This window comes from Balaenoptera physalus, assembly GCF_965194825.1.
Source record: "Balaenoptera physalus genome assembly, chromosome: 20".
NCBI lineage: Eukaryota > Metazoa > Chordata > Mammalia > Artiodactyla > Balaenopteridae > Balaenoptera > Balaenoptera physalus.
The window spans coordinates 7,727,267-7,751,894 of record NC_138901.1 but is presented as its reverse complement, the minus strand read 5'-3'; the positions used below and the strand labels follow the sequence as shown (position 1 = coordinate 7,751,894).

The following is a 24,628-nucleotide window of genomic DNA, read 5'->3' as shown; positions in this document are numbered from 1 at the left end:
TAGGGCTGGGCCCGCGCTGGAGGTGCGGACACTGGCTGTTGCTGCTGCCCGCCGCCTTGGTCTCCGCTGCCTCTGCTGGCCGTCACCATGAACCAGGACCTGCAGAAGGAGCGGGCCGCCGCCAGCTTCAACCCGGAGCTTCTCACGCACGTCCTGGACGGCAGCCCCGAGAACACCCGGCGCCGTCGAGAGATCGGTGAGGGCGGCGGGCCAGGCCTCCTTCCTTCCCCGAGCAAAGCTTGAGACTCCCTCCGGGAGGAGTCGGGGGACGCTGTAGGGCGTAGGCCGCAGCCTCTGGCCCAGCTTTAGGGGAGCCGGGACCCCCATTTCCAGGGGCGGCTCTGGCGGGGGGAATCGCCTATAACGAGAGGGGACCTGTGCCCGTGATTCTGAAACCTGCTGTGACCCAGGGAGCTTTAACGGAGCCCTGAATTTCTGTCTTCCTCTTGATACCCTTTAACTCCCTACCAGAGAACCTGATTCTGAAAGACCCAGACTTCCAGCATGAGGACTTGAATTTCCTCAGTCGTAGCCAGCGTTACGAGGTGGCTGTTAGGAAGAGTGCTACCATGGTGGAGAAGATGAGGAAGTTTAACATCGCAGACCCTGCTGAAATCATGTGGTTTAAAAAGTAGGTGTGCCTTAGCTTAGATCAAGTGCCTAAGCCAAATCCGCAATCTGCGGTGTCCTTTTTCATCGTGCTTGACGTTTGAAGACTCGAATTGGCATATTTTCACGCCATTTTAAAGTTATTTGTGTCGAAAATAATGTTTACTTTTGTATTCAAGCCTTTTAAAGGGATGGCATTTGTAAAAAGTTGATCATGGAAATGCTATAATTTTCTATCTGAAGAGTCATACAAATTCGGTCCAGATGTCTCAATTTTGAGTGATTTAAATACAGAATGACTTTGCTTTTTGTAAGAAGGAGGCCTGCTAAATTTAGAAGCTGCATTTGGAAGGATGCTTTCAGTTGCAAGAACCAAACATTAAATATTTTGGAGCAGTAACAGTTTGTATTTTCATATGCGTGTAGATCTTGAGTTTAAAATAATGGAAAATATGGGTGGATGAAGAAGAACCTTAGTCAAACCTCAGAATGAGTATAAAGTATTCTAAGAACCCAGCATTGTTGAATCTGGTGATGGTATTTAAATGGCTCCCCTGTGCATACAAGACCTCATAAAAATATGCCTTGGTCCTACTGCTGAAAAGAGTATGTCCTTTTTTCAGACCATCTGCTTTTTGTAGTATTTTTAGATTAGAAATAAAACACACATTTTTTTTGTCTTTATGTAAATAAACACTATAATTATATAATCTTAGTACAAGATTTCTTTGAGTTTCAGCACCTCTTACACTTCTTGCTTATTCCTGGGCATTTCCTGTTTTAGGCCTCTACATTTTAGAAGAACTCCAGTATTTTCATCAATAAAGAATAAATGGTGTGAATGGTACATATTTAAGAGCCAAGAAAAATGAAACATGTTACAAGTTCTGCCTTTATGTAGCAATAGGCATTCCTCCCTTATGCTACTGCTGCAAATACATTTGGTATATAATTATTTTCAATTTGACCTGGTTATTATTGTCAAGAGGAAATGATTTATTCCAGCCCTCAGGACCACACTCAGAACTCCTTTCCATTTTAGTTACAAAAATACAGTTAATTTGGTAGTCCAATCAGAGTACTTACTAACTTCCAAATGCTTTTTTTTTTATTTTTAAAGTTTGTAACTCTTGGCTGTGAAGGTATTGAGGTGGAGTAACTCCTAGAAGATTATGTTTCTAATTTTCCTGAGTTCGGTCTGTGAACTTTAAAAAATTAGTAAGATTTTATTCTTCCTTAAAACAACACAAAAGAGGAGGTTTGTTTTGTTTTACTTTAAAATGGCTGATGCCGTGTGTTTCAGAGTTGGTCAGAAGATTTCATGATCTGTGGTGGTGCATAACGTGTAACCAGACTCCAGTGAAGTCACAATGAAATAAAGTCCTTTATGTGAGTTAAAGATCAGTGGACACCAGCCAACTGTTTTGCGTATCATTTTTTATGACACAGACCTCACTATTTGGGAAATACAAAGTACAAACTGTGGCATACCCTTTGACATCCTTCCAGTATTTCTGGGATGTGACAGGGAGATCAATGTATGTTAGAGAAGGGGATTGAAAAAAATTAGTCTTGGCAATTACTGAACGCCATCGATTGTCACTCACACCCATGTCTTATGTATCACTAACAAAGTTAACTATGATGTACCATTAATTGTGAGATGCATCAGATTTCTTAAATGCTGAAATTGGCTGTGAGGAGAGGGATGCTATAATTAATGAAATAGGGTAATATTTCTCTTTCTGGGGATTTTAGGCATTTACTGGTCTCTTTTACATCCAATTTCTCTATCACAAAATAAAACTCATGAGAATATGTTGAAATTGACTAAAGTATTAGTAAAGTACTTTGAGATTTCTCAACTTGAGCAGTGAAAGAATTCATCTCTCCATTCCTTGAGAAAATAAGACTTTGCTGTTAGGGGAATAGGAGTTACTTTCCTAATCTCCTTTCCTGTAATTTTGTCTTTTAACTATACTGTTTGCTATGCAAAAACTGTAAAATATTCTTAAAAGTAATTTAAAATTCTGATGAGAATCATTCATGGTTTTTGTTATCCTTATTAGGTTTTTAAAGCTAGTTGCTTGAAAAGCATCTTCAGGAGGGATTAAACATAACTTAAAAACAAGCACTCAGATTTTGTTCTTGAGTTAACTTTCAAGTGGCCTCAAAAAAAAAAATCTCAGTATGTTTATGAAAACATCAGTATTTGACAGTCTTTATTTTGTGTCACATGTTTTTCCCTCTCAGTTTCCTAGAGTTAATTATTTCGTGTCAGTGTCTCATCACTTTACCAACCCAGAGCCTCCTCAGTTCCCTCAAGGGATTGGGAGTGTCTTATATTGCCACCATTTTTAGCACCTAAATTACTGGTTTTATTTCTCAGAAATTCTCGCAGGTTCATTTCCTCCTTTAGTAAAGCATGGTTGTGAGAGAGTGCTGTGGTGCCCTTGCCGTTGAGAGGCCAGTTTCTACATTTATCTCCTCGTTACTTATCTGCACTTTAGTGATGGGTAAGTTTTGCAAAGTGCCTTACTTCTCTTTGTAGTACAGCAGCAGGAAGTTGCTGCTTATTGGTGTTACTTGGAACTCACCTCTGCTGTTCCTACACCTCCTTTCCCCTCTTTCTCTCCTTTCAGTTTAAGTTTGGTTTTTTTTAAGGTATTTTTTTTTTTAATTTATTTAATTTATTTATTTTTGGCTGCGTTGGGTCTTTGTTGCTGTGCGCAGGCTTTCTCTAGTTGCGGCGAGCGGGGGCTACTCTTTGTTGCGGTGCGCGGGCTTCTCATTGCGGTGGCTTCTCTTGTTGCAGAGCACGGGCTCTAGGGCGCGCGGGCTTCAGTAGTTGTGGCTCGCGGGCTCTAGAGCACAGGCTCAGTAGTTGTGGCGCACAGGCTTAGTTGCTCTGCGGCATGTGGGATCTTCCCGGACCAGGGCTCGAACCCGTGTCCCCTGCATTGGGAGGCGGATTCTTAACCACTGTGCCACCAGGGAAGCCCTCAGTTTAAATTAACATTTGATATTTGTGTGAAAATCATAGAACCTCAGGGTTAAAAAGCGTTTCTGATGTTGGCTAGTCCAGGCATTCCTTGGATGTTTGAATCTGTCCCCAGCACCCCTGAAAGGTGGTGGGATGGTTTCAGGGCCTCCCCAGATGTGAATTGGCAGCCTACTCCCCCCTTCCCTTGATTCATGCTCTGCTTGTTGTACAAGCCAGGATAGGCTGGCGGTGACACTGCTTCCAGTCCATCCCTTGAAAAGTTACGAGGGTCAGTTAGGTGGTACGTACTTTGTACCCTAAGCTCTTTTTTTTTTATAAATTTATTTATTTTATTTATTTTTATCTTTGGCCGTGTTGGGTCTTCGTTGCTGCGTGCGGGCTTTCTGTTGCGGCGAGCGGGGGCTACTCTTCATTGCGGTGCACGGGCTTCTCATTGCGGTGGCTCCTCTTGTTGCGGAGCACGGGCTCTAGGCGCATGGGCTTCAGTAGTTGTGGCTCGTGGGCTCAGTAGTTGTGGCTCGCGGGCTCTAGAGCGCAGGCTCAGTAGTTGTGGCACACGGGCTTAGTGGCTCCGCTGCATGTGGGATCGTCCCGGACCAGGGCTAAACCCGTGTCCCCTGCATTGGCAGGCGGATTCTTAACCACTGTGCCACCCGGGAAGCCCCTGAAGCTCTCTGTATAGATAGATCTGACAGAATAGACCCCTAAAAAATCTACAGCACAATGTAGCCGAGGCTGACTAGTGTACGTAACTCGTATTTTGACTATCTCACAGATTCTCTTTTGTGAGAAAATCGTTGAAGACTGAATTTCATTATGATTAGAGTTCCCTTAATCTGGAATAATTTTCAAAGACCGTTTGTGATAAATGTTTAATGCTCTCACATTACCTACTTAGCTGTCTCTAAGCTCTGAAGACCTTTAGAGATTTGTGCTTTGGCCCCAGAATGTATATGTACTATCCTGGACATTTGCTTCGGTTACTAGAGAAAGGCAGTTTAAATTCTTCTTCTTTGGGACATTTTGTTAACAGCTCAACAAATAAGTGTTCTGTGGAATGTCTTTTGATTTTCAAAACAAGTAAAACCTGAAAATAAAGCAAAAACAAACAGGCAGACCCTCCAAAAACTCAAACCAAAAAATAACACCAACAAAATAATAAACAAAAGGGGGTTGAGGCTAAAACATGGTAGAATTTGCTTCCTGGATTAAGCATGAAATTCAGAATTCTGGCCCTGAAATGACTAGGGGGAGAAGAGATTCCACTAGATTCTGCTGTTGGCTTTTTAGGTAGTAAATGATAAATATTAGTCTTAATTTCATAAGAAAGGGGTTTAAATTTTTCTAACCTTCATCCTCAGGGCCACAGCTATCTGGCAGGATTGGTAGTAGAATGCAGTTTCCAGAGTAAGGCTGAGATCCTTTTCTTTTCTCTCCCGTAGACTACATTTGGTCAATTTTGTGGAACCTGTGGGCCTCAATTACTCCATGTTTATTCCTACCTTGCTGAATCAGGGCACCACTGCTCAGCAAGAGAAATGGCTGCTTTCATCCAAAGGACTCGAGATAATTGGCACCTACGCCCAGACGGAAATGGGCCACGGTTAGTCCACGTTTGAGGCTCAGCGGGTAACCCACCTCAGGACTTCAGTTAACAAATGACTCCTGGCAAAACAAACAAACAAACAAAAATGACTCATGGCATTTGACTTTTTTCTGCTGCTACACATTTGGGATTTTATTTTTAAATGGTTAAATCTTAAATAAAATTCAGCCTCTTATTTTCTGATAGTTTCTTTCCCCTTAAACTGGTCCAAGACTCTGGCCTGAAGCATCTGTCATTGTTATTTTTTAAAGCTCGTTACCATTGCTGCATACACCCATTAAAATGGGTGTTGAGCAGTTTGGAAAGATGGGGTTGAAAATATGGCAAAGCGCCCCATTGTATTGGTGTCTGATTAAAGACTTAGTTGAAAATTCTTAAGAGGGTTCATGCCTCAGCAACATCTGGAAGATGCTCTGCTTTAATGAAGTTAAAGATGTGGATTTTAATGGGGCAGAGGGTTAGAGTGGCGAAGGTTGTGAGATGGTTTGGGAAAAAGTCCACGATGCTCTTCATTTCTTTTTATTCATTTTTCTATTCATGTCCGTGGACTTTATATTACCAGTAATTCTTGGTTAAATTGTTCCTAAAAACCTGGCTACTTTCAAAAAGTTTTGTGTTCAGTCTTGTGAAACAGGTTTGTTTTCATAGATGAGGCCACTGACAGGTTTGAGTGTCTTGGAATTTGAGCTGCCCGGTTCATAATGCTTCCCTTATGTAAATAAAGGAAAGTAAAGAAAAAGAATGAGAAAAGGATGCAGATATCAGGAAGGCTTCACTTTTGTGTTTGATTTGGTGCTTTTTGGTTTGCAAATAGGTTTAAGGAAATGTTCTTTCCCATAATGCCTGTGGGAACTGCAGATTCTGGTCATGGTACAGTTTTATGAACACCCTGCCAGACACCCGTGGCCATCTTCAGGATGGTCAACACTGAGATGACAGACCTGAAGGAGGGTGTCCTAACGGAAGGGATATCACGTTCCTACAATGTTCCTCTCTTGGAGTGTGCACGGATGTTTTGTAATCTTGAGATAGCTTTGAAATAGGGGGCATAAGATGTAAACTATTGTGAGGCTAAGTGAGTCTGATCTGTGTATCTCTTGTTGGTCTAATCCTTCTGCCTCTATTTATAAGGTACATTTCAAATGTATATTTGAAGGAAGAGAGGAGGAAATGATGACTTGAACTTCACTGGTTTGAGGAGCCCAGAATGTTGGGACTGAGGTCCTGTGTTGCTCCGGGCGAGTTTGTATTTGTTAGAGTTTTCTTTCCCTTATTCCTTCTAGTTTTCGAATGCTTTCTTGTATTCGAACCAACTTTGTCTCAATCTCTATGGTTTATTTAGAGAACAGAGTTTTAAGATTAGGTCTTGTTTCTTGCTGGAACTTTGTCAGTTCGTATTAGTTGTGCTTCGCTGACTGCTGTTCTTTTCCAGAGAAACCAGTCAGTTTGTTGGCTAATTTGCATACTGTGACAGTACAGTCTTATGTAGACTATATAAAAAGTGCTTCAACATCAACGGGATTGGAAATAGAGCAACTTGTACAGGAGGAAGATTTGACCATTTAAATTCTGAGACTTTGGAACGTTGGTCAACAGTGATTATCTAAGTGTTCTCACAGAATTGGCTGTAACTTCGAGTTTGGGACTCTTTCACCTCTAGGTAGCCGCTGAGAAGTGAGGAGACTCAAAATTTCTCAGGCTTATTCCAGAATCCTCAAGAATCTTAAAATTAAACCACTTGCAGAAAGTCTAGGTCACCAATTTTCTCTCTTCCCTCTAGAATTGTGTCTTCCCTCCTCTAAATACACACCTGTCTGTATAGGCACACAAGCCGCAACACACATTTGGTCTGTGGGTGTGCGAGCCTTAATCAAAGGCAGAGGCCTGGGCCAAGGAGGGCACCCTCTTCCTGGGGTTCTGGTGTTAAAAGGACAGTCTGGGACATGGTCCAGGGGTATTATCCTGACTACGTTTCTCTGGGTCACAAAGCAGGTGGTGTGTTTGGTCTTCACAAGTATTTGATCATTTCACGTTCTGGCCACTTAATAGGTATTCTTCTTGCCTTTTCTGCTATTGTTATTTTAATTATTAAGGAAAATAGAGTTTATGTAGTACATACTTATCATCCTTGAAGATGGTGCAGATTCTTTGCAGACTTCCATCACTAATACTGCAATGTGAAAATACTCTTCCTTTGAAACTTGAAAAATAAATAGTAAACTCGATTTTGTAAGTCACTAATCTTTCTCTCCCTGTATCTCACTGCTGTGTCTCTCCGAGAGTCTCCTGTCTTCTTTTTCCAGGAGGGATTCTCTTACCTGTTGGACTTCCCATGAGACTTGCTCCTTGGGTATTCTAATTTCCCCACTGTTAGTAATAACAATATCAGTCTCTTTACAGAAACTATGTTCTTTGGGTTATGCCTTTGGAATATCTTTCTCAGAAATGAATTACTACATTTGAAGGGAATGAACACTTTATAGCTTCTGTTGCTCAAGACGTGGAACAAGTTTTGATGTACTTAGTGTGCTTGTGTCTCCATAGTCCCATCAACATGATTACTTTGTTTTCTTGCTACTTTTATATATATCTAAGAGTTAAAGTTTTAATTCTTCCAGGGCTAGTGAGCCTGGATGTTACATGTTTAGCCTACTGTAAACTGGGTTTTTCTCCTTTGAGTGTTGAATAAATAGAATCTGCATATTGATCTTACAAGATTTTATTGTATCCTTCCAGTATTTCTCTCTGTTGCCTCTGTTTGATTAAACATTTTGGCCTTTATGTAGTCAATGCATCCTTCTCTGAGTAGGTATAAATTTTCTTCTTCCCGTATCTTGGATAATTATCTTCTGTTTTATTCCCTTTTTTGTTTGTTTGATTTGTGTTTAATGCTTTGACTTGTGTATGATACAGAGATGAGTGAACCCCATACTATTTATATGTTTATTAACTAGTAGCTCTTTCCCCTTGTTATGTTCTTTCTGGTTCATCTTAGAGTTTTGTAATAGTTTCAGTTTATTTATGGAACCTTAAATATATTACATTAATTTTTTTCTTTATTTTTCTCCTAACATCATAAGCTTTGGCTCATTGTTGCTTTTTAAGATATTTAAAAATCTGATAGAATAAGCCTACTATTGCTATATTTCAATTTATATGTATTTGGTGTTCTTGCATACTTATTCTTCTAGATGAATTCTGATCTCAATTTGCCAAGTTCGAAAACATATTCTGTAGGAATTTAAAACTCATTACCTTAAATCCCTGTATTTTCTTGGGACGTATTAATTTTACTTAGTCCTCTCAGCCAAGAATTAGCAATTTCTTTCCTATTGTTCATTTTCATATCTTTTATTCATCCTATTAGGTATTTATATTTTCTCTTAATTAAATCTGTAATATTCTGAGCTAAATTACTTAACAGATTTTTAAAATATTTTGTTGCTCTTATAAATCACCTTTCTCTTTACCAGGGTTTTCTATTTGAATGGCTCTAATGGATAAGAATGAGTGATTTTTTTTTTTTTATCCTGGTTTTTCTAAATTCATTTATTATTGATGGTGTTTTGTTTTTGTTTATTTCCTAGGATTATAATCATACTGTCCGTGGAGATGCTATTTTGATTTCTTCCTTTCTCATATATTATTCGTCTCATCATTTTGTCCTCAGTATTGACTGCTAGCCTTCCCAGCCCTGTATCATGTAGGAGAGCCTGGGAAGGCCTTCTGGTGTTACGGTTTTGAAAAAATCGACTCCAGCTCTTTACCAAGCAAAATGTTGGTGCTTTGCAATTTTAAAATAAATTAATTAAAAATAATATATGATCTTTATCATGCATAAAGACTATAGCAAATACTTGATTTAAATCAAAAACTCTCCAGGTCACTTTCTCCTTGTAACATTTCTGCATTTCATCCACCTCTGAATAATCCTTACCCTAGCCACAAGAGACATTTTTCTCCGGAAAACATTTTTCTGCTTCAAGACAGTTTCTGATTATAAGTAGTTTTACCCCTGCCCTCCTGAGTGTACTCTGTGGTAACCCTTGGTGGCCCTCATTATTCCCGAATACACTCCCACCCATGACGAGTCTGATGGGCGCCTCTGAGCGGCCTCTCCTTCACCAGGAATCGCTCTGGTTTCTAGTCATGGAAAGTAGCCTCTCCGCACTGTGAGTGGTTGGCCCCAGGCCACAGCTTTCAGTCCTGCTTCAGAGTTTTCTTCTTTTAGCTCCTAGGCGCACGTTAATTTTTCTTCCTACACATCATTCTTTTAAAAACAGCACAGTTGACATTCCTGTTTGTGCGTGAAAGGTACTCTCTCGTCCCTGGAATGTGTTTTTCCAGGGATTTCCACTTTTTTTCTTTTCTTTAACTTTTTATTTGGAAATGATGACAGATTCCTAGGAAGTTGCAAAAATAGCACGGAGACGTCCCGTGAACCCTTCACCCAGTTCGCACCAGGGGTGACATCTTACAGGATTTCCACCGTGACGCTTCCAAGCCTGGCTCTGATTTTGGCAAGTCTTTCTAGTGTCCCCACCGTTGTCCTCAGCCCAGGTTGCACTAGAAGACGTGATTAGGAGATGAGATTCTTGTCCTTGTTTTGCCATTATCTTTTTGCCCTGAAGACACATAATTCATCTCAGCTTTAATTTCTCTGTAAAATGAGGAAGTTATTCATGCATTCTTCAATCTTTATGTGATTGGTTAGCTGAAAGCTCAGCCCACCCGCACCCTCATTGGAACACATCACACGTCAGCCCCTGCCTAGAGCACCCTGTCCTGATTATTTTCCTCAAGTGGAACAATCGGAGAAATTTTGAAACACATGTTTAGGCTCATTTCTAAGATAGTGAGCATAGTAAGAGTAATACAGAATTGATTAATTTTGAGCTGGAAGTTAAATAAAATGCCAGTAGCATGCAACATTACAAAGCCATATAGAACTATTTCCTATCAGAAATAAATTCACATAAAAGTCTAAGGCACCTGCAAATTTTAAATGGAAAAGAATGACTTTAGAAAGTGGATTTAAAATGACAACTAACATGTTTATTATCATTTGTGATAATTCCCGTATAATTGTAATGGGAGCTTGTTATGCATGAATCTGTTATTTGTAAATGTTACGGTCTTCACTAAAAATCGCATGTCTTTTTATTTCTGAAATTAATTATTGGGATGAAGAGCACTGTCAACTTTTGTATTACATTGTTTCAGTAGCATGTGGCTGGATATTTGTGATGGATCCAAATGAAATGACCGGAATTATGTGAGGAATGTGGATTAATGCTGGATGTTTTATGGACAAACAGAAAAGATTCTAGCCTAGAAGCATTATTGGAATTAGATTCTGGAAAAACTTTTGTCCAAGAGAACCACTATGTTCTCCTGTCTCAACTTTTCATTAGAATAAATAAGTCATTGTACAACTTAAATTCTCCATTCCATCCAGCCTTTTCAGGTTTTTTATTTACTTTAATTGCAAGGCTGGAATCCTCTGCCTTGCTCACATGGTCTTGTGCTGCACAGGCTTTGGCATTGGTAGCCAATCCCTACTGAGATTAATTAATTTTAGAGATGAGTAGCATTAGAAAATACTTCTCGCCAACATAAGAAAAATGGAAATTGCTAAGAGTTATAAAGTAATACAGACAGGGCAGTGCTCCCATCCATGATAAAGTCCACCCATTAATTCATACTTAACAGAAGGGTTTTTTTCTCCTTCCCTTGCTCTGTTTGTTCAAATTGCTGATTCTCTCACACCTGTTGACTCTTCTCTCAAATGCCCATCCTTGGTATTTCTTTGAAGCTTTGTGCACCGAGGGCAGTCTGGGCCTCTGGATCTTCACTTGGGCATGTTCCTGCCCACCTTGCTTCACCAGGCAACCGAGGAACAGCAGGAACGCTTCTTCATGCCCGCCTGGAACTTGGAGATCATTGGCACTTATGCCCAGACAGAGATGGGTCATGGTACGGTGCATTCAGTCTACCTTCTGGGTTGGGCGGGGCTCTTCGAGCTTAGCATGCATGGAGTGTCCACCACGTGTCAGCAGTGGCATGTCCACCTGCTGTGTAAGATCTGTTTAAATGCAATCTTTCTGCAGCGGCCAGGGTTTTCACACATGGAAGTCTTGGCATAGACAATGCTTTGGTCGGTGGAAATTAAAGCTTATATTATCACAGACATGCTGATTGATTATTCATGGTTCCCCTTCAGAAGGTCAAGAATTACAAGTCAGGCCTTATTTAATAAGTGATTTTTCAAGTTTACTGAAGTTGTATGGAATTTGTGTGTATATAGAGTCTGAACCCATCTCTTTTTCTTCATTACTATCTGATTATCTTTGCTACTGATACCTTAATGAACTTGCACAGATTGCAGAAGAAATACAGATTAATAGAATGTGTGCTCTTTGACTTGCTGAAGGGAAATGAGTGGCTTATATAACCAAAACATGCAGCATTTTGTACCTTGACGTTATTTGTGCCTTGATTCAGTAAATTCAGTAAAGTTCTGAAAGTGGCTTTGGCCAACGTTTAGAAAAAATAAGATAAGTTGTACTTCCGGGCAGTTGATTTCACACTCTGTATGTACCACCTTTCTTCTTTTTTAAAAAAAAAATAAATTTATTTATTTATTTATTTTTGGCTGCATTGGGTCTTCGTTGCTGTGCGTGGGCTTTCTCTAGTTGCGGAGAGTTGGGCTACCCTTCATTGTGGTGCGTGGGCTTCTCATTGCGTGGCTTCTCTTATTGTGGAGCACGGGCTCTACGTGCGCGGGCTTCAGTAGTTGTGGCACGTGGGCTCAAGTAGTTGTGGCTCGCGGGCTCTAGAGCGCAGGCTCAGTAGTTGTGGCCCACGGACTTAGTTGCTCCGCGGCATGTGGGATCTTCCCGGACCAGGGATGGAATCCGTGTCCCCTGCACTGGCAGGCGGATTCTTAACCACTGCGCCACCAGGGAAGTCCCTGTACCACCTTTCTTTTTTCTTTCCATCCCTCGCCTGTCTTTTCCTGTGAACTGGATGGGGCTGGAGGTGGTGGCTGTGCCAGGTAGCATCCGTTCCGCATTGGTATCTGTGTTTGCCATTCATTTACTTCTGGCTTCTCTTTTCCTACTCAGACGTTTCAGAACAGCTGGTCTAGTGTATATGTGCCACTTGCTCCTTACTCCTGTACAACTTCATCTTCATTTGATTGCTAATTTGGCTTTCAGCTTCTGTGGTAAATAGTATTTTAGAGGATTTTCCTAAGACTCGAAGTGGAATACTATTTGATTCAGTTGTGCATTTGAAAACGTTTTGTCATTACCTGTTCTGTTTAATATGCTACCTCGTTTTCTATAAAAGTTTTTTCTTTGGTGAAAGGAGTCTTAGTGTCTGATTCCTTGATTCCCACACAGGGGAAGGTTGTGGATCACACATAAACTGTCCATTTCTGTTATTTAACTCGGGAGTTTCTAAGTGTTTCACAGTTTAAGTGTTTAATGAGATCTGGCATTATCAAAGCAGTTTGGTAAAAGGTTCTCAGCATTGGCTACAGGATAGTATTACTAGGGAGGGTGTCACTTAGAACATTTTTCTGTAACTTCTTTCAAATAATTTTGGCACGTTTGTATTAGGATTTAAACATCTCCATTATAAATAAAAATGGAAACTCTTCCTGGTCACACTAGTGAACCAGCCAGGAATAAGTTAAGACTTAGCGTTGAGTCTGCAGGGTGAACTTGGACCTCTTATTATTGGACTTTTAGAAATTAAAAAAAGTCGCTGTTCCAGGTCTTTTCCACATAATGATTGTAACTTTTTCTTTTTTTTTTTTTGCCGCATGGCGAGGCATGTGGGATCTCAGTTCCCCAACCAGGGATCGAACCCGCGCCCCCTGCATTGAAAGCACGGAGTCTTAACCCCTGGACCTCCAGGGAAGTCCTGGTTATAACTTGTTAAGTTCTTGTTTCCCTTTCTAGCATTCATTCTGAAATAAATTCTCAGTTTACAAGAACTTTAGTCGGAGTCTCTTCCTGTCACCTGTTCTCATTCTTTGTTATAATACAGAATTCCAGAACATTGCATTGGTGTGGTAGACACAATACAAATGAGTTGAAATTGACACACTAACAACTCAGATATGCCTTTAAAAGGTCAGTTAACTTCCCTGTTAAATTCGTATCCTGTGACCTTAACGAAACTATGATTCTAATCTGCCTTTATTTTACATTTTCTTTTGGTTGATCTAAATAAATGTTCCATATCCACTGCCACAGAAGTGCACTAAATCAAGTACAGAAATGGAATATGCTTGACATTTATATTTTCAGCTTAATAGGAACAAATCAGGAAATTACGTACTAATTAATTAAGCATAGGAAATTACATATTGTGGTTATCAACCATTTGTAGTTCATCTACAGATGTTTTGTTGTTGTTAGATTTTGTTACTCTCTGAGATGCTAGAGCTTTGAAGGACTGGGCAGGAGATTCTACCCTGTACCTATTTTTTCCCATATTCTATCTGAAGTAGGTGTAATTCATTTTCTTAGGAACTCATCTTCGAGGCTTGGAAACCACAGCCACTTATGACCCTGAAACCCAGGAGTTCATTCTCAATAGTCCTACTGTGACCTCCATCAAGTGGTGGCCTGGTGGGCGTAAGTGAATTTTTTAACAGTTATTGGATGTTTTAAGATTTATTACAACGTGTTTAGAGTGTAGAGCTTATATGAGAATATAATTTTGAAATATAGAAAAAGCTCTTAGAACTTAAACTATTCTAAGCTATTTCACATTCTCTTGTGTTGCATGTTACAGATATTTATACATTTTGCAAAGCGCAGAAAGGACAGCTATCTTACTCTGCTTTTCATGGTTTTTCAATTAAATATTCTCGTGTGTTAGCATAGTTTCCATAGTCATCATTTAAAGTAACTTAGTTTTCCCTGTTTGGTTAGTCATTTCCATACTGGAAGCATTTGAGTTGTTTTCAAATTTTTATTATAAATAGCTTTGACATGAAATTTATTTAATATCGTCTTCCATTCTGAGTTATTGTTTTAGGATATATATTTCAGATGAGATCAGTGGTTGAAGGATTTTGTTATTCATGTTATATATTTTAATATGTGATGTTACATTTTGATAGGAAAAAAACTAGCATGCAAAAAAAGAAATATTTCTGGGTGCGCTAACCAAAAATCTCTTAAAGCAGCTGTATCCCATAGTACTTTCTGCAATGATGGCATATTCTCTGTCTTTGCTGTTCAGTATGGTAGCTACTAGCCACTTTCAGCTTTTGAGCACTTGAAATGTAGGTAGCTGACTGAGAGACTGAATCTTTTATTTTATTTAATTATAATTAATTTAAATGTAAACAGCCACGTGTGGCTAGTGGCTACTGTTTTGGAAAGCCCTGCCTTAAGGGAGAAAAAGGATGTAATTTAAAGTAATGTTCTAGGATTATCCTAAAAATTTCTTTATGTAAATGAATGAAAAATAAGTAGAAAAGAAAGCCTACTTTTTAAAAATGCTATCAAATTAACATGCTGTACACCTTAAACTTAGACAATGTTATATGTCAATTATATCTCGATTAAAAATGTGTTTATATATTTAAAAAAATGAAGGATTGCTTTGCCAAAATTCAATGAATTTTAATAACTATCAGCCTAACTGGATTTCCTTCTGAAAACTAGGCGTGGCACTGTCATAAGAAAAGCTCTCTGGGCACGCTTTATTGATGGAATCTAGTGTTATATTTAACATATGCTTTTTTTCCCCCTCTTTTGTTTCTGTGAAAATGTAAAAATGTTTGCTCACTTCCCTCTCTTGTTCTCTTTGATGTTGCAGTTGGAAAGACTTCAAATCATGCGATAGTACTCGCCCAACTCATCACTCAGGGGAAATGCTATGGATTACATGCCTTCATTGTACCTATTCGTGAACTTGGGACCCATAAGCCTTTACCAGGTTAGAATTGTTCATCTGATGTTGAGGTGAAAATTAAACCAATCACTTTCTTCTGCAAAAAGTATAATACATAACTAAAGAAGAGGAGGGAAGCCAGGAATTCCAGAGCATAAACACCTTGTGACTTTCATCTGCGGTAGGTATTACTGTTGGAGACATTGGCCCCAAATTTGGCTATGATGAGATGGATAACGGCTACCTGAAGATGGACAGTTATCGCATTCCCAGGGAGAACATGCTGATGAAGCACGCTCAGGTATGTTTAGACAGGAAATAGGAGGAGCGGTGTCAGACACGGGGCTTTCAGTGGCTGTTGATAATCACGGGGTTAGAAGGATCTGTTCTTTTAGAAGGTACTAACAGGTTTTTACTTCTGAAGCTGCTTTTATTATGACCATGAAGTCAAAAGCAGTTGGCAGGTATGAAGAGCATGTTTTGTTTTGCTAAACCAGTGGGGCTCTAACTTCTGCGTGCATTAGAACCACCTGGAGGGCTGGCTAAACCCTAGAGTGCTTGGCCCCCAGAGTTTCTGATTTAGGAGGTCAGGGTGGGGACTGACCATCAGGTGATGCTGATGCTGCCTTTCTGGGGACCACACTTGGAGAACGACTTGCCTAAACTGCCACTTGGTTTTAACAGAAGGAAGCATCCATCTCATGTTCTTTTTCCAGGTGAAGCCTGATGGCACATACGTGAAACCCCTGAGTAACAAGCTGACCTACGGGACCATGGTGTTTATCAGGTCCTTCCTTGTGGGAGAATCCGCTCGGTGTCTGTCTAAGGCTTGCACCATTGCCATCCGATACAGTGCCGTGAGGCATCAGTCTGAAATCACGCCAGGGTAAGGGTGGAGTCTGAGATGAGCTTGGTACTGAAGACCTGGCTTGGACCCCATCCAAATATCAGAATTCCCAAATGTGTTGTGGAGAAAGTGCATTTGCTGTAAAATTAGCTAGGATGGCAGTGTACTGGGTCTGAGAACCTAGACTTCCCTTAAGTGGAAAGATGAGAATAACCACCTAATTATTACTTTTAACCTTCTAAGAAAAACAGTAATATTACTTGAGCTTTATAAATGAAATGTTGAAAACACTGAAGGTGGTGTGAAGATTCTAGTCGCTACTAACAATTACAAATCGGGTATAGTGAAAGTGACATTAAACTTGATTCTCTATTGTGTTCATGGACATGGTTTATTCTTGCTACTGCCTGTTACTTGGGCATGACTCTTTGATAAACGTTTTACTCTTAAAGAAGGAATAAAGAAATTGATAAGAGCAGACCTGCTTAGACTTCAAATACTTAACTCAGTGTATTGGGTCTCCTCAAATTGTGGTCAGAATATAGTTTATTCAGCCATCTAGACCCCTTTAACGTTGTCTTCCTCCTGTGAAGTTAATGAACTTTGGTTCCGGAAGTTGCCATGAGATACAATTTTCTTAGACTGGAAAGACTAAGAAAAATATGAAAGTCAACTAGAAAATCCTGTCCACCTAAGGCAGCTCATCAAGGTGGTTAAGCACATGGTCTTCTATAGCCAGATACCCTAGATTTAAATCAAGGATCTGCCACTTATTAGCTCTCTACCCTGGGTAGGTTCTTAACCTCTCATTTTCTCCATCTGTAAAATGCGGGTAATAACAGTTAACCTCACAGGATCTTTATAAGGATTCGATAAATTAGTCTTTCAAAGTGCTTAGACCAGAACCTGGCACACAGTAAGCTCTGTATAGGCATTTAATTTTTTTCCCCCTTTTTTTATATGCTTTAGTGAACCAGAACCACAGATTTTGGATTATCAAACGCAGCAGTATAAACTCTTTCCCCTCCTGGCCACTGCCTATGCCTTCCAGTTTGTAGGCGCATACATGAAAGAGACCTATCATCGGATTAATGAAGACATCAGCCAAGGGGACCTGAGTGAGCTGCCTGAGGTCTGCGTCATGTCTCGTTCCCTTGTGGGCACCCTTCTGGTTCATATTTGCCTATTGGATCATGTCCAGAGAAAATTAAACATTGGGATATCTTGAAAAGAATCCATATATTCTCAAAAGATAGAGAAAATTTTCTAATTGAGAGTGGATCAGATGTGAAGATGTGTGGATTTGTTTTTAAGTTTCAGAATTACTGTACCATGTTGGTCATTTATTAATCAAAGGAACTTAAGTGGTGCCTTTTTTGCCAAGTAAAACAGTTGAGAAGGGAATGTGGGAATGTTACTAGTTCAGGCCAATTAGATGAGCATGCTTTTCAGTTTACATGGCATAGCAAGTGATTTTGTTTGGTTTTTGTTTGGTTTTGTTTTTTTTTGGCTATGCCACGTGGCTTGTGGGATCTTAGTTCCCTGACCAGGAACCCGGGTCCCTGGCAGTGAAAGCGTGGAGTCCTAACCACTGGACCACCAGGGACGTCCCTGCCAAGTGATTTTGAAAGTGACGAGTGCTGTTAAGTGAGGCTAAGTGTGTCTCATTGGAATGTGGGCTGTCAGCACCGCAGATGTTCTGATGGCCTGTGCTTCTCCCTTCAGCTTCATGCCCTCGCTGCCGGGCTGAAGGCTTTCACGTCCTGGACGACTAACACTGGTATTGAAGCATGTCGGATGGCTTGTGGCGGGCATGGCTATTCTCACTGCAGTGGACTTCCAAATATTTACGTCAATTTTACCCCAACCTGCACCTTCGAGGGAGAAAACACTGTCATGATGCTACAGACGGCCAGGTGAGAATCTAATTCATGATTTCGCATATGTGTTCTCAAGAATGTTCAAGTCCTTTCCGTTCGTTCTTATTCCCATGTTTTCTCTTCTCATTATATTTGTTCCAGAAAGATGTCATTTTTGCCTTCCATCCTGACCCACGGTTTTTTCTTGGGGTCAGGCTAGTATGAAACAGCTGTCACACAGCTTAAAGTCATTTCAGGAGTTCGTTTTATTTCTGTTTCACGAGAAGCATAGTTGCTGAAAGCATGTGTCCTGGTGACTTTCAGGTTCCTGATGAAAAGTTATGACCAGGTGCACTCAGGCAAGTTGGTGTGTGGCATGGTGTCCTACTTGAATGACCTGCCCAGCCAGCACATCCAGCCACAGCAGGTGGCCGTCTGGCCAACCGTGGTGGATATCAACAGCCCTGACAGCCTGACAGGAGCGTACAAGCTTCGTGCGGCCAGGTGAGCACACCCTCAAGAGCTGGGACGGGGCCATGGGGGCCTCTGTGGCCAGGGGCGAAGGCACAAGTACTAGCGATCACTTCCTTGAGCTCCAGTTTTCCAGTTCTTTTCTTTTTTTAACAGATTAGTAGAAATTGCTGCGAAAAACCTTCAAACTGAAGTGATTCACAGAAAAAGCAAGGAGGTAGCATGGAACCTAACTTCCGTTGACCTCGTTCAAGCAAGTGAGGTCAGCGATGGTCCTCTCTCCCCCTCCCCTTCTCCGTCCTTCACCAACCCCCTCATTTTCTTAGTGCAGAAACCGTATCACTGTTGAGTCTTTTTCAAAGGTTCTTGCACTCTGGTGTTTTCTTTTTATCTAGGCACATTGCCACTATGTGGCAGTTAAGCTCTTTTCAGAAAAACTCCTCCAAATTCAAGAGAAATCCATCCAAGCCGTCTTAAGGAATTTGTGTCTCTTGTATTCTCTGTATGGAATCAGTCGGAACGCAGGGGATTTTCTTCAGGTATTTTCTAAGTTTAAGTCCTTTTATTTATGTATTTCTTAATTTTTTATAGAAAAATAATTGTGGTTTACTTTGTGGTTGTATGTGTATATATACATATATAAATATATTTATACGTACCTATGTAATATCTCTGTTTGCTTGCTTGTTTCTTTCAGGGGAGCATCATGACAGAGTCTCAAATCACCCAAGTGAACGAGCGCATAAAGGAGTTACTGACTGTGATTCGCCCCGACGCTGTTGCTCTGGTTGATGCATTTGATTTTCAGGATGTGACACTGGGCTCTGTGCTTGGCCGCTATGATGGGAATGTGTACGAAAACTTGTTTGAATGGGCCAAGAAATCCCCACTGAACAAAACAGAGGTAAAAAAAAAAAGAAAAATGTCTTTTCACCTTTTGAAATTGTTCATTTAAATATTAAGGCAGGAAAGACCTCTTGAGTGATCATCTGTGAAAGCTTTGAAAGCTCTCATGGCCACTTCGGACAGTCTCTTTCTTTGAGCAACAGGTTCTGAAGGGAACAAGGTCATTCCTGCAGCGTGCAGGTTTTTAGTTTTCCCCAACTATCTAGCAACAATTGAAAAATTTCAAATGTATACACAAATAGAATACTCCAGTGCATCTCCCCCGTACCCTTTGTCATGTTTCAGCAACTGTCTGCTCATGGCCAGTTGCGTTTCATCTGAACCTCCCAGCTAAGCATTATTTTGAAGCAAATCCAAGATATCAGATAATTTTATTCATAGATATTTCGGTATGTATCTCTAAAAGATAAGGACTCTTCTTAAAAAACATAAACACAATGCCATTCTCACACCTAAACAAATTAACAGGAATTCTTTAATATCATGAACTACGTCCCAGTCAGTGTCCAGATTTCCCCAATTAGCTCAGTTCTTTTTTTCTCCCCACTTCGGATTTTTTGAATCAGGATCCAAATAAGGTTCAGATAATTTCTTTTTTTCCCCCAGATAATTTCTTGATTAAAAGTATGCTATTTTATTTTATTTTATTAATATATTTATTTATTTATTTTTGGCTGTGTTGGGTCTTTGCTGCTGCGTGCGGGCTTTCTCTAGTTGTGGCGAGCGGGGGCTACTCTTCATTGTGGTGCACGAGCTTCTCATTGCGGTGGCTTCTCTTGTTACGGACCACGGGCTCTAGGTGCGCGGGCTTCGGTAGTTGTGGCACGCAGGCTCAGTAGCTCTAGAGCACAGGCTCAGTAGTCGTGGCGCTCGGGCTTAGCTGCTCCACGGCATGTGGGACCTTCCCAGACCAGGACTCGAACCCGTGTCCCCTGCATTGGCAGGCGGATTCTTAACCAGTGCGCCACCAGGGAAGTCCAAGTATGCTATTTTAATTTGCAAACTCCGTATCAGTAATTTTTTCTCTCCCTTCCCTGCAGGTCCATGAATCTTACCACAAGCACCTAAAGTCACTGCAGTCCAAGCTCTGAAGTGTCTTGAGGACAAGTTCAATCTGCTCCCAAAAGTAACTGTACTCTACTCCCCTTATACCTGTCACACAAATTTGCGTGGAATCTTTATCAAGTTTAGAAAAGCTAGAGCAAATGATAAATTGACCCTTTTCTCTTTTTATAAATGAAAAAAAAAAGAACAGATTTGAGATTAAAGGAAAAAACCAGATGTGTTTTACAAGTGCAATTAACGCTGAAAGAGACCTGTTAAGCATTCAGAAAAAGCTTTAAGAAATGCAGTGTGACTTCCATCTGTAATGCTGCTGGTCCCAGGAGGCCAGAACTTTCGATAATTAGTAGGATTTAACTACTAAGTAGTTAATTATTTTCACATCTTAATTGCTAATCACTGGATATGCAAGTGTTTTTAAGCAAAGGTATTTTTTAAGTGGGGGTAGAACCCTTCCAAGCTTTCCTGCCGTGGGCCCTGGCTAGAAAGCAGGACTGAAGAAGAGGGCCTGGGGAAAGAAACTAATCAGGAAACTTGGTGTGTGTGTGTGTGTGTGTCAGGAAACTTGGTGTGGGTGTGTGTGTGGGTGTGGGTGTGTGTGTGTGTGTGTGTGGGTGTGTTTGATACATTGACATGTTTCCTGCCTGCTTGCCCTCCTTTGCTGGTGTATTGTTCCTGTCTACCTGTTCACAGTAGCATTTTTCTAACACAAGGATTTCTTCAGCACAGGCTACTGCAGGGTCACTGCCCCATGTGATTAGGAACTAATCTTCCATTGGAGGGTTTCCCTAAATTGTTGCTCTCGTAGCAGTACAACTCCCTTCGCCCCAACTTCTTAGGAAGGGGTAGACAGCAAAGTTATCTCTACATATAACTTTTGGCAACTGATGGGACCTCCCAATCAGTGGTTTTGATCTCCCTCTCTCTCTCTCCCTCCCTCTCCCTTTCCTGAGAGAGATGCAAAAAAAAGGAGAAAAAGAGAGTCACATTTCCTTCTTAGTAGAATAAGGGCAGGAAGAGCTATCAGTTACGGTTACTGTAACTTTGGTGACCATATTAACGAAATTTTCTGGAACAATCCAGATTCCCTCTATTCTGTCACTTTGGTGTAAGCTGTGAAAATGCTCGGTGGTTACAGTGTCTGGCCTTACAAAAAGAAAAGCATCACTCGCTGCCTCTTACACCCAGGAGTCGCACAGAAAGATCCTTTGACAAACCATGTGTTCTGATTTTTGGATCAGAAAATATAATCATTGAAACTGTGGCTAAAGGATAAATGGAAGTTCCATAGAAAATCCGTTCCTTATTGTATATCTGGCATTATTTTCAGTATGTTTCTAGGAGCTTTTTCTGACTTGCTAAATTGTTCTTTCAGCTGAAATCTAATTTATACAATCATTCTATATTTAAAGGCTAAACATGTATCTCAATGAATTTTTTCTTAAAATCAGTGTAAAACAAGTCACCTGATTTTTTGTTTTTGTTAACTCTTTGTGACATCTGCCTCATGAAACCAGTTGTTCTAGCATCAGTCTTGAGAATGTAGTATGTAATTCAGTGGAAATGTAATTCCTGTCTTGGGACCTGCCATAAAATCTATCCCAGTGGAACGGGTAATAGGAGATAAGGTCCAGCAGAAGAAATACTGTCAGTTGACACAAGCCTTTATCTTTCCACCAGGAGAACTGATTGATAATTGTGTTAAGACTGAAGTAAAAAAGCACTCTGTTAATCTCATTTGGGTATATCTTTGACTAGATCAGATTCTGGGAAATAACAGAGAGTAAATTCAGATTCCTTAATATTGACCTGTTAAATGTAGAATTGTTTCCAATTAGGGGTTAAAAATCTTATTCACAGAGGGATATCCATGGTCAGGCTCTAAGGGTGTTTGAAATGACACCCACCCAATCCAGCTGCATAGATCTGGGATCTAAGCAGGTTGGAAGAGGTGGTGGACTCTGTAGAGCCACCTTCAGTCCAGCACCTTGAGTTTTATTTAAAAACAATCTGATATTGACAGTATTTTTATTAACATTGGAATGTTTTGTCTTGAACTTTGGTCTCTGTAATTAAAGAATAAAGATATCGTAAAACCTCACTTTGTTACTATCAAGATGGAAAGAACGTGCCACATAATTAAACATAAGTTTAAATTATGAAGAATTTTAAGATACAGGTGTAGGTAACACTAAACAAAAGAAGGAAGGAGTGAGAACTGCCTAAGCAGATAAGGCTGACTGGGCCGTGACGCTGTCATTGCAGAGCATCTGAGTGCTCTGTCCACGCAGGGATACAGGTCTCTTGGCTGCTCGTAAGGAAGCAGCAGGCCCAGCCTGCTGTCCCTTAGAAGCCGGACTTTGCCACACATAAGTTTGGTTCTGTGGGGTTATTTTATGAGCCGTTTTCACAAAGAGTGCAGATAAATTTCAACCTAATCTCCAAAATGATGATAAATCTCAATAGAATTAGTGAGATTTTTCTGTTAGATGATACTGATATAAGCCTTTGAAGTTTCATAGAGGTTTTTGCTATTTGTAATGGATGAAGGTTGATACTTCCTCAACGTATTTGGAGTTCTGCTTCATGCTCTACTCAGTAGATAACCGAGGTGTACTTAAGTGTTTGGACATGAGTGACCTCAAAGCACAGTTGGCCCCAAAGCCTTTGGGGGCCTTCATGTTCTTGTCTTCAGAACATAGTACTGCTAAGTAGCAGCTTATCTTCAGAACATTCACTTAATTGCAACATTAACCACGTTCAGATACTTTCTGAGAACTCACTGCTTGTAATTTCAGATACCATATACCTAGAGGCGTTTAACAGTTCCTAAAGTTAACATGTTAGATCTCAATTCTTGGATTCTCTCAGTGCAGGGCGTGGTCGGGGAAATATATCCAGATTCATCATCCTCGAGTCCTCTGGGGAACAAAAATTCCTTAGACGATTGACTGTTGGTCAAAGTTCCTCCTACCCCTTTCTGAGTTTTTTCCATCCATCCTAGTAGAAAGGGAGAGGATTAGATGCAGATGGCCTGTAACACCCACTAATCTTTTTATACATGTGGAAGGGATTTTATAGCTCTTCTTCAAGCAGTAGCTCTGCTGCAGCTGGAGAGAGGACCAGTGCCAGGAGAATGATGATTCTGCTTGAGACGAAGAGTTTTTTTGAGTCTCCTCAGATAAAGGTTTTGATCATTTTCATGGAATAACACAGAGATCATCTCAGCTAATTGAATATTTACTGATCCATTCCTGGAGGATTAGACCAAGTCATTGTAAATGATGAAAATGTATTTTCATTTTAAAATATTGGTGGAGTTTTGCTTATAGTTGTCCAAGCTAAAATTTTCAGTACCTATTCCTGTGGTCCATGATAGTAAACTTAGAAACATAAGGAAATTTTAGAGTTACTGGATGTTAGCTGTTGCAGACCTGCAAATTCCTAGATTCGAAGGGATTTTGTTTGATTTTGATTTTGCCTTAAATTTAAGTGAGCCACTGATTATCTCTGGAAGATCACGGAAAATTGGGAGTGATTTTAAGAATTCCAAACCAGGGACTTCCCTGGTGGCACAGTGGTTAAGAATCCGCCTGCCAGTGCAGGGGACACGGGTTCGAGCCCTGGTCCTGGAAGGTAACACATGCTGCGGAGCAACTAAGCCCGTGAGCCACAACTACTGAAGCCCGCACGCCTAGAGCCCGTGCTCCGCAACAAGAGAAGCCACCACAATGAGAAGCCCACGCACCGCAACCAAGAGTAGCCCCCGCTTGCCGCAACTAGAGAACGCCAGCGTGCAGCAACGAAGACCCAACACAGCCAAAAATAAATAACTTTAAAAAAATAATAATAAATTTTTTTAATGTATAAAAAAAGAATTCTGAACCAAAATAAATTGTTTTGCCACATTACTGTCAACTGTTTCACAGATTAGGTAACAAGTATGTGATCTTCCACATAATATTCCAACTGATGATTGCTACTTTGTAAACACCATTTTATTTCCAATTGCTATGGATTCAAGGAAATGACTTGTATCTTTTGGGGTGTGTAATTACTTTGCTACCTTTTTCCCCTTTAACTGTTGTGGTTTGAGTTTGGTTCCTACCTGACGAGATGCATTTAGCATGTATTGTTACCCATCCCTGGCAGGACATGTCAGTGAGGGTGGGAGTACCAAGGAGGCGCGGGGGGTCCAAAGCGTGAGAATCATGGTTGGACAGTGGTGACCCACCAGCTTTGCTGGGCCTGCGAAAAAGCCAAACCACTAACCTCTTCTTCTTTTGTAAAACTGAAAAACCCCTAATAAAATCTGTAATCAACACAAAAAGTGTCTTCCTTAG

General features: G+C 40.5%; 1 protein-coding gene across 4 annotated transcripts; it reads left to right on the top strand.

The window, feature by feature from the left end:
• The first annotated feature begins 61 nt into the window (after positions 1-61).
• Positions 62-24,615, top strand: ACOX1 (acyl-CoA oxidase 1). 4 transcript variants are annotated; one of them, XM_082440714.1, is made up of 15 exons: positions 503-631; positions 2,999-3,125; positions 5,056-5,216; positions 11,035-11,195; positions 13,763-13,870; positions 15,066-15,185; positions 15,326-15,441; positions 15,857-16,026; positions 16,957-17,119; positions 17,713-17,903; positions 18,171-18,350; positions 18,474-18,579; positions 18,713-18,856; positions 19,015-19,221; positions 20,264-24,615. In XM_082440714.1, exons 3-15 carry the CDS (start codon positions 5,152-5,154, stop codon positions 20,312-20,314), a joined length of 1,782 nt encoding a protein of 593 aa, XP_082296840.1. In that variant the 5' UTR covers positions 503-631; positions 2,999-3,125; positions 5,056-5,151; the 3' UTR covers positions 20,315-24,615. The 4 variants fall into 4 exon arrangements, with proteins under 4 accessions (XP_082296837.1, XP_082296838.1, XP_082296839.1 ...); XM_082440711.1 differs by lacking the exons at positions 2,999-3,125; positions 5,056-5,216 and adding an exon at positions 62-196 and having other exon boundaries at positions 472-631; XM_082440712.1 differs by lacking the exons at positions 2,999-3,125; positions 11,035-11,195 and adding an exon at positions 62-196 and having other exon boundaries at positions 472-631.
• Positions 24,616-24,628: the final 13 nt, after the last annotated feature.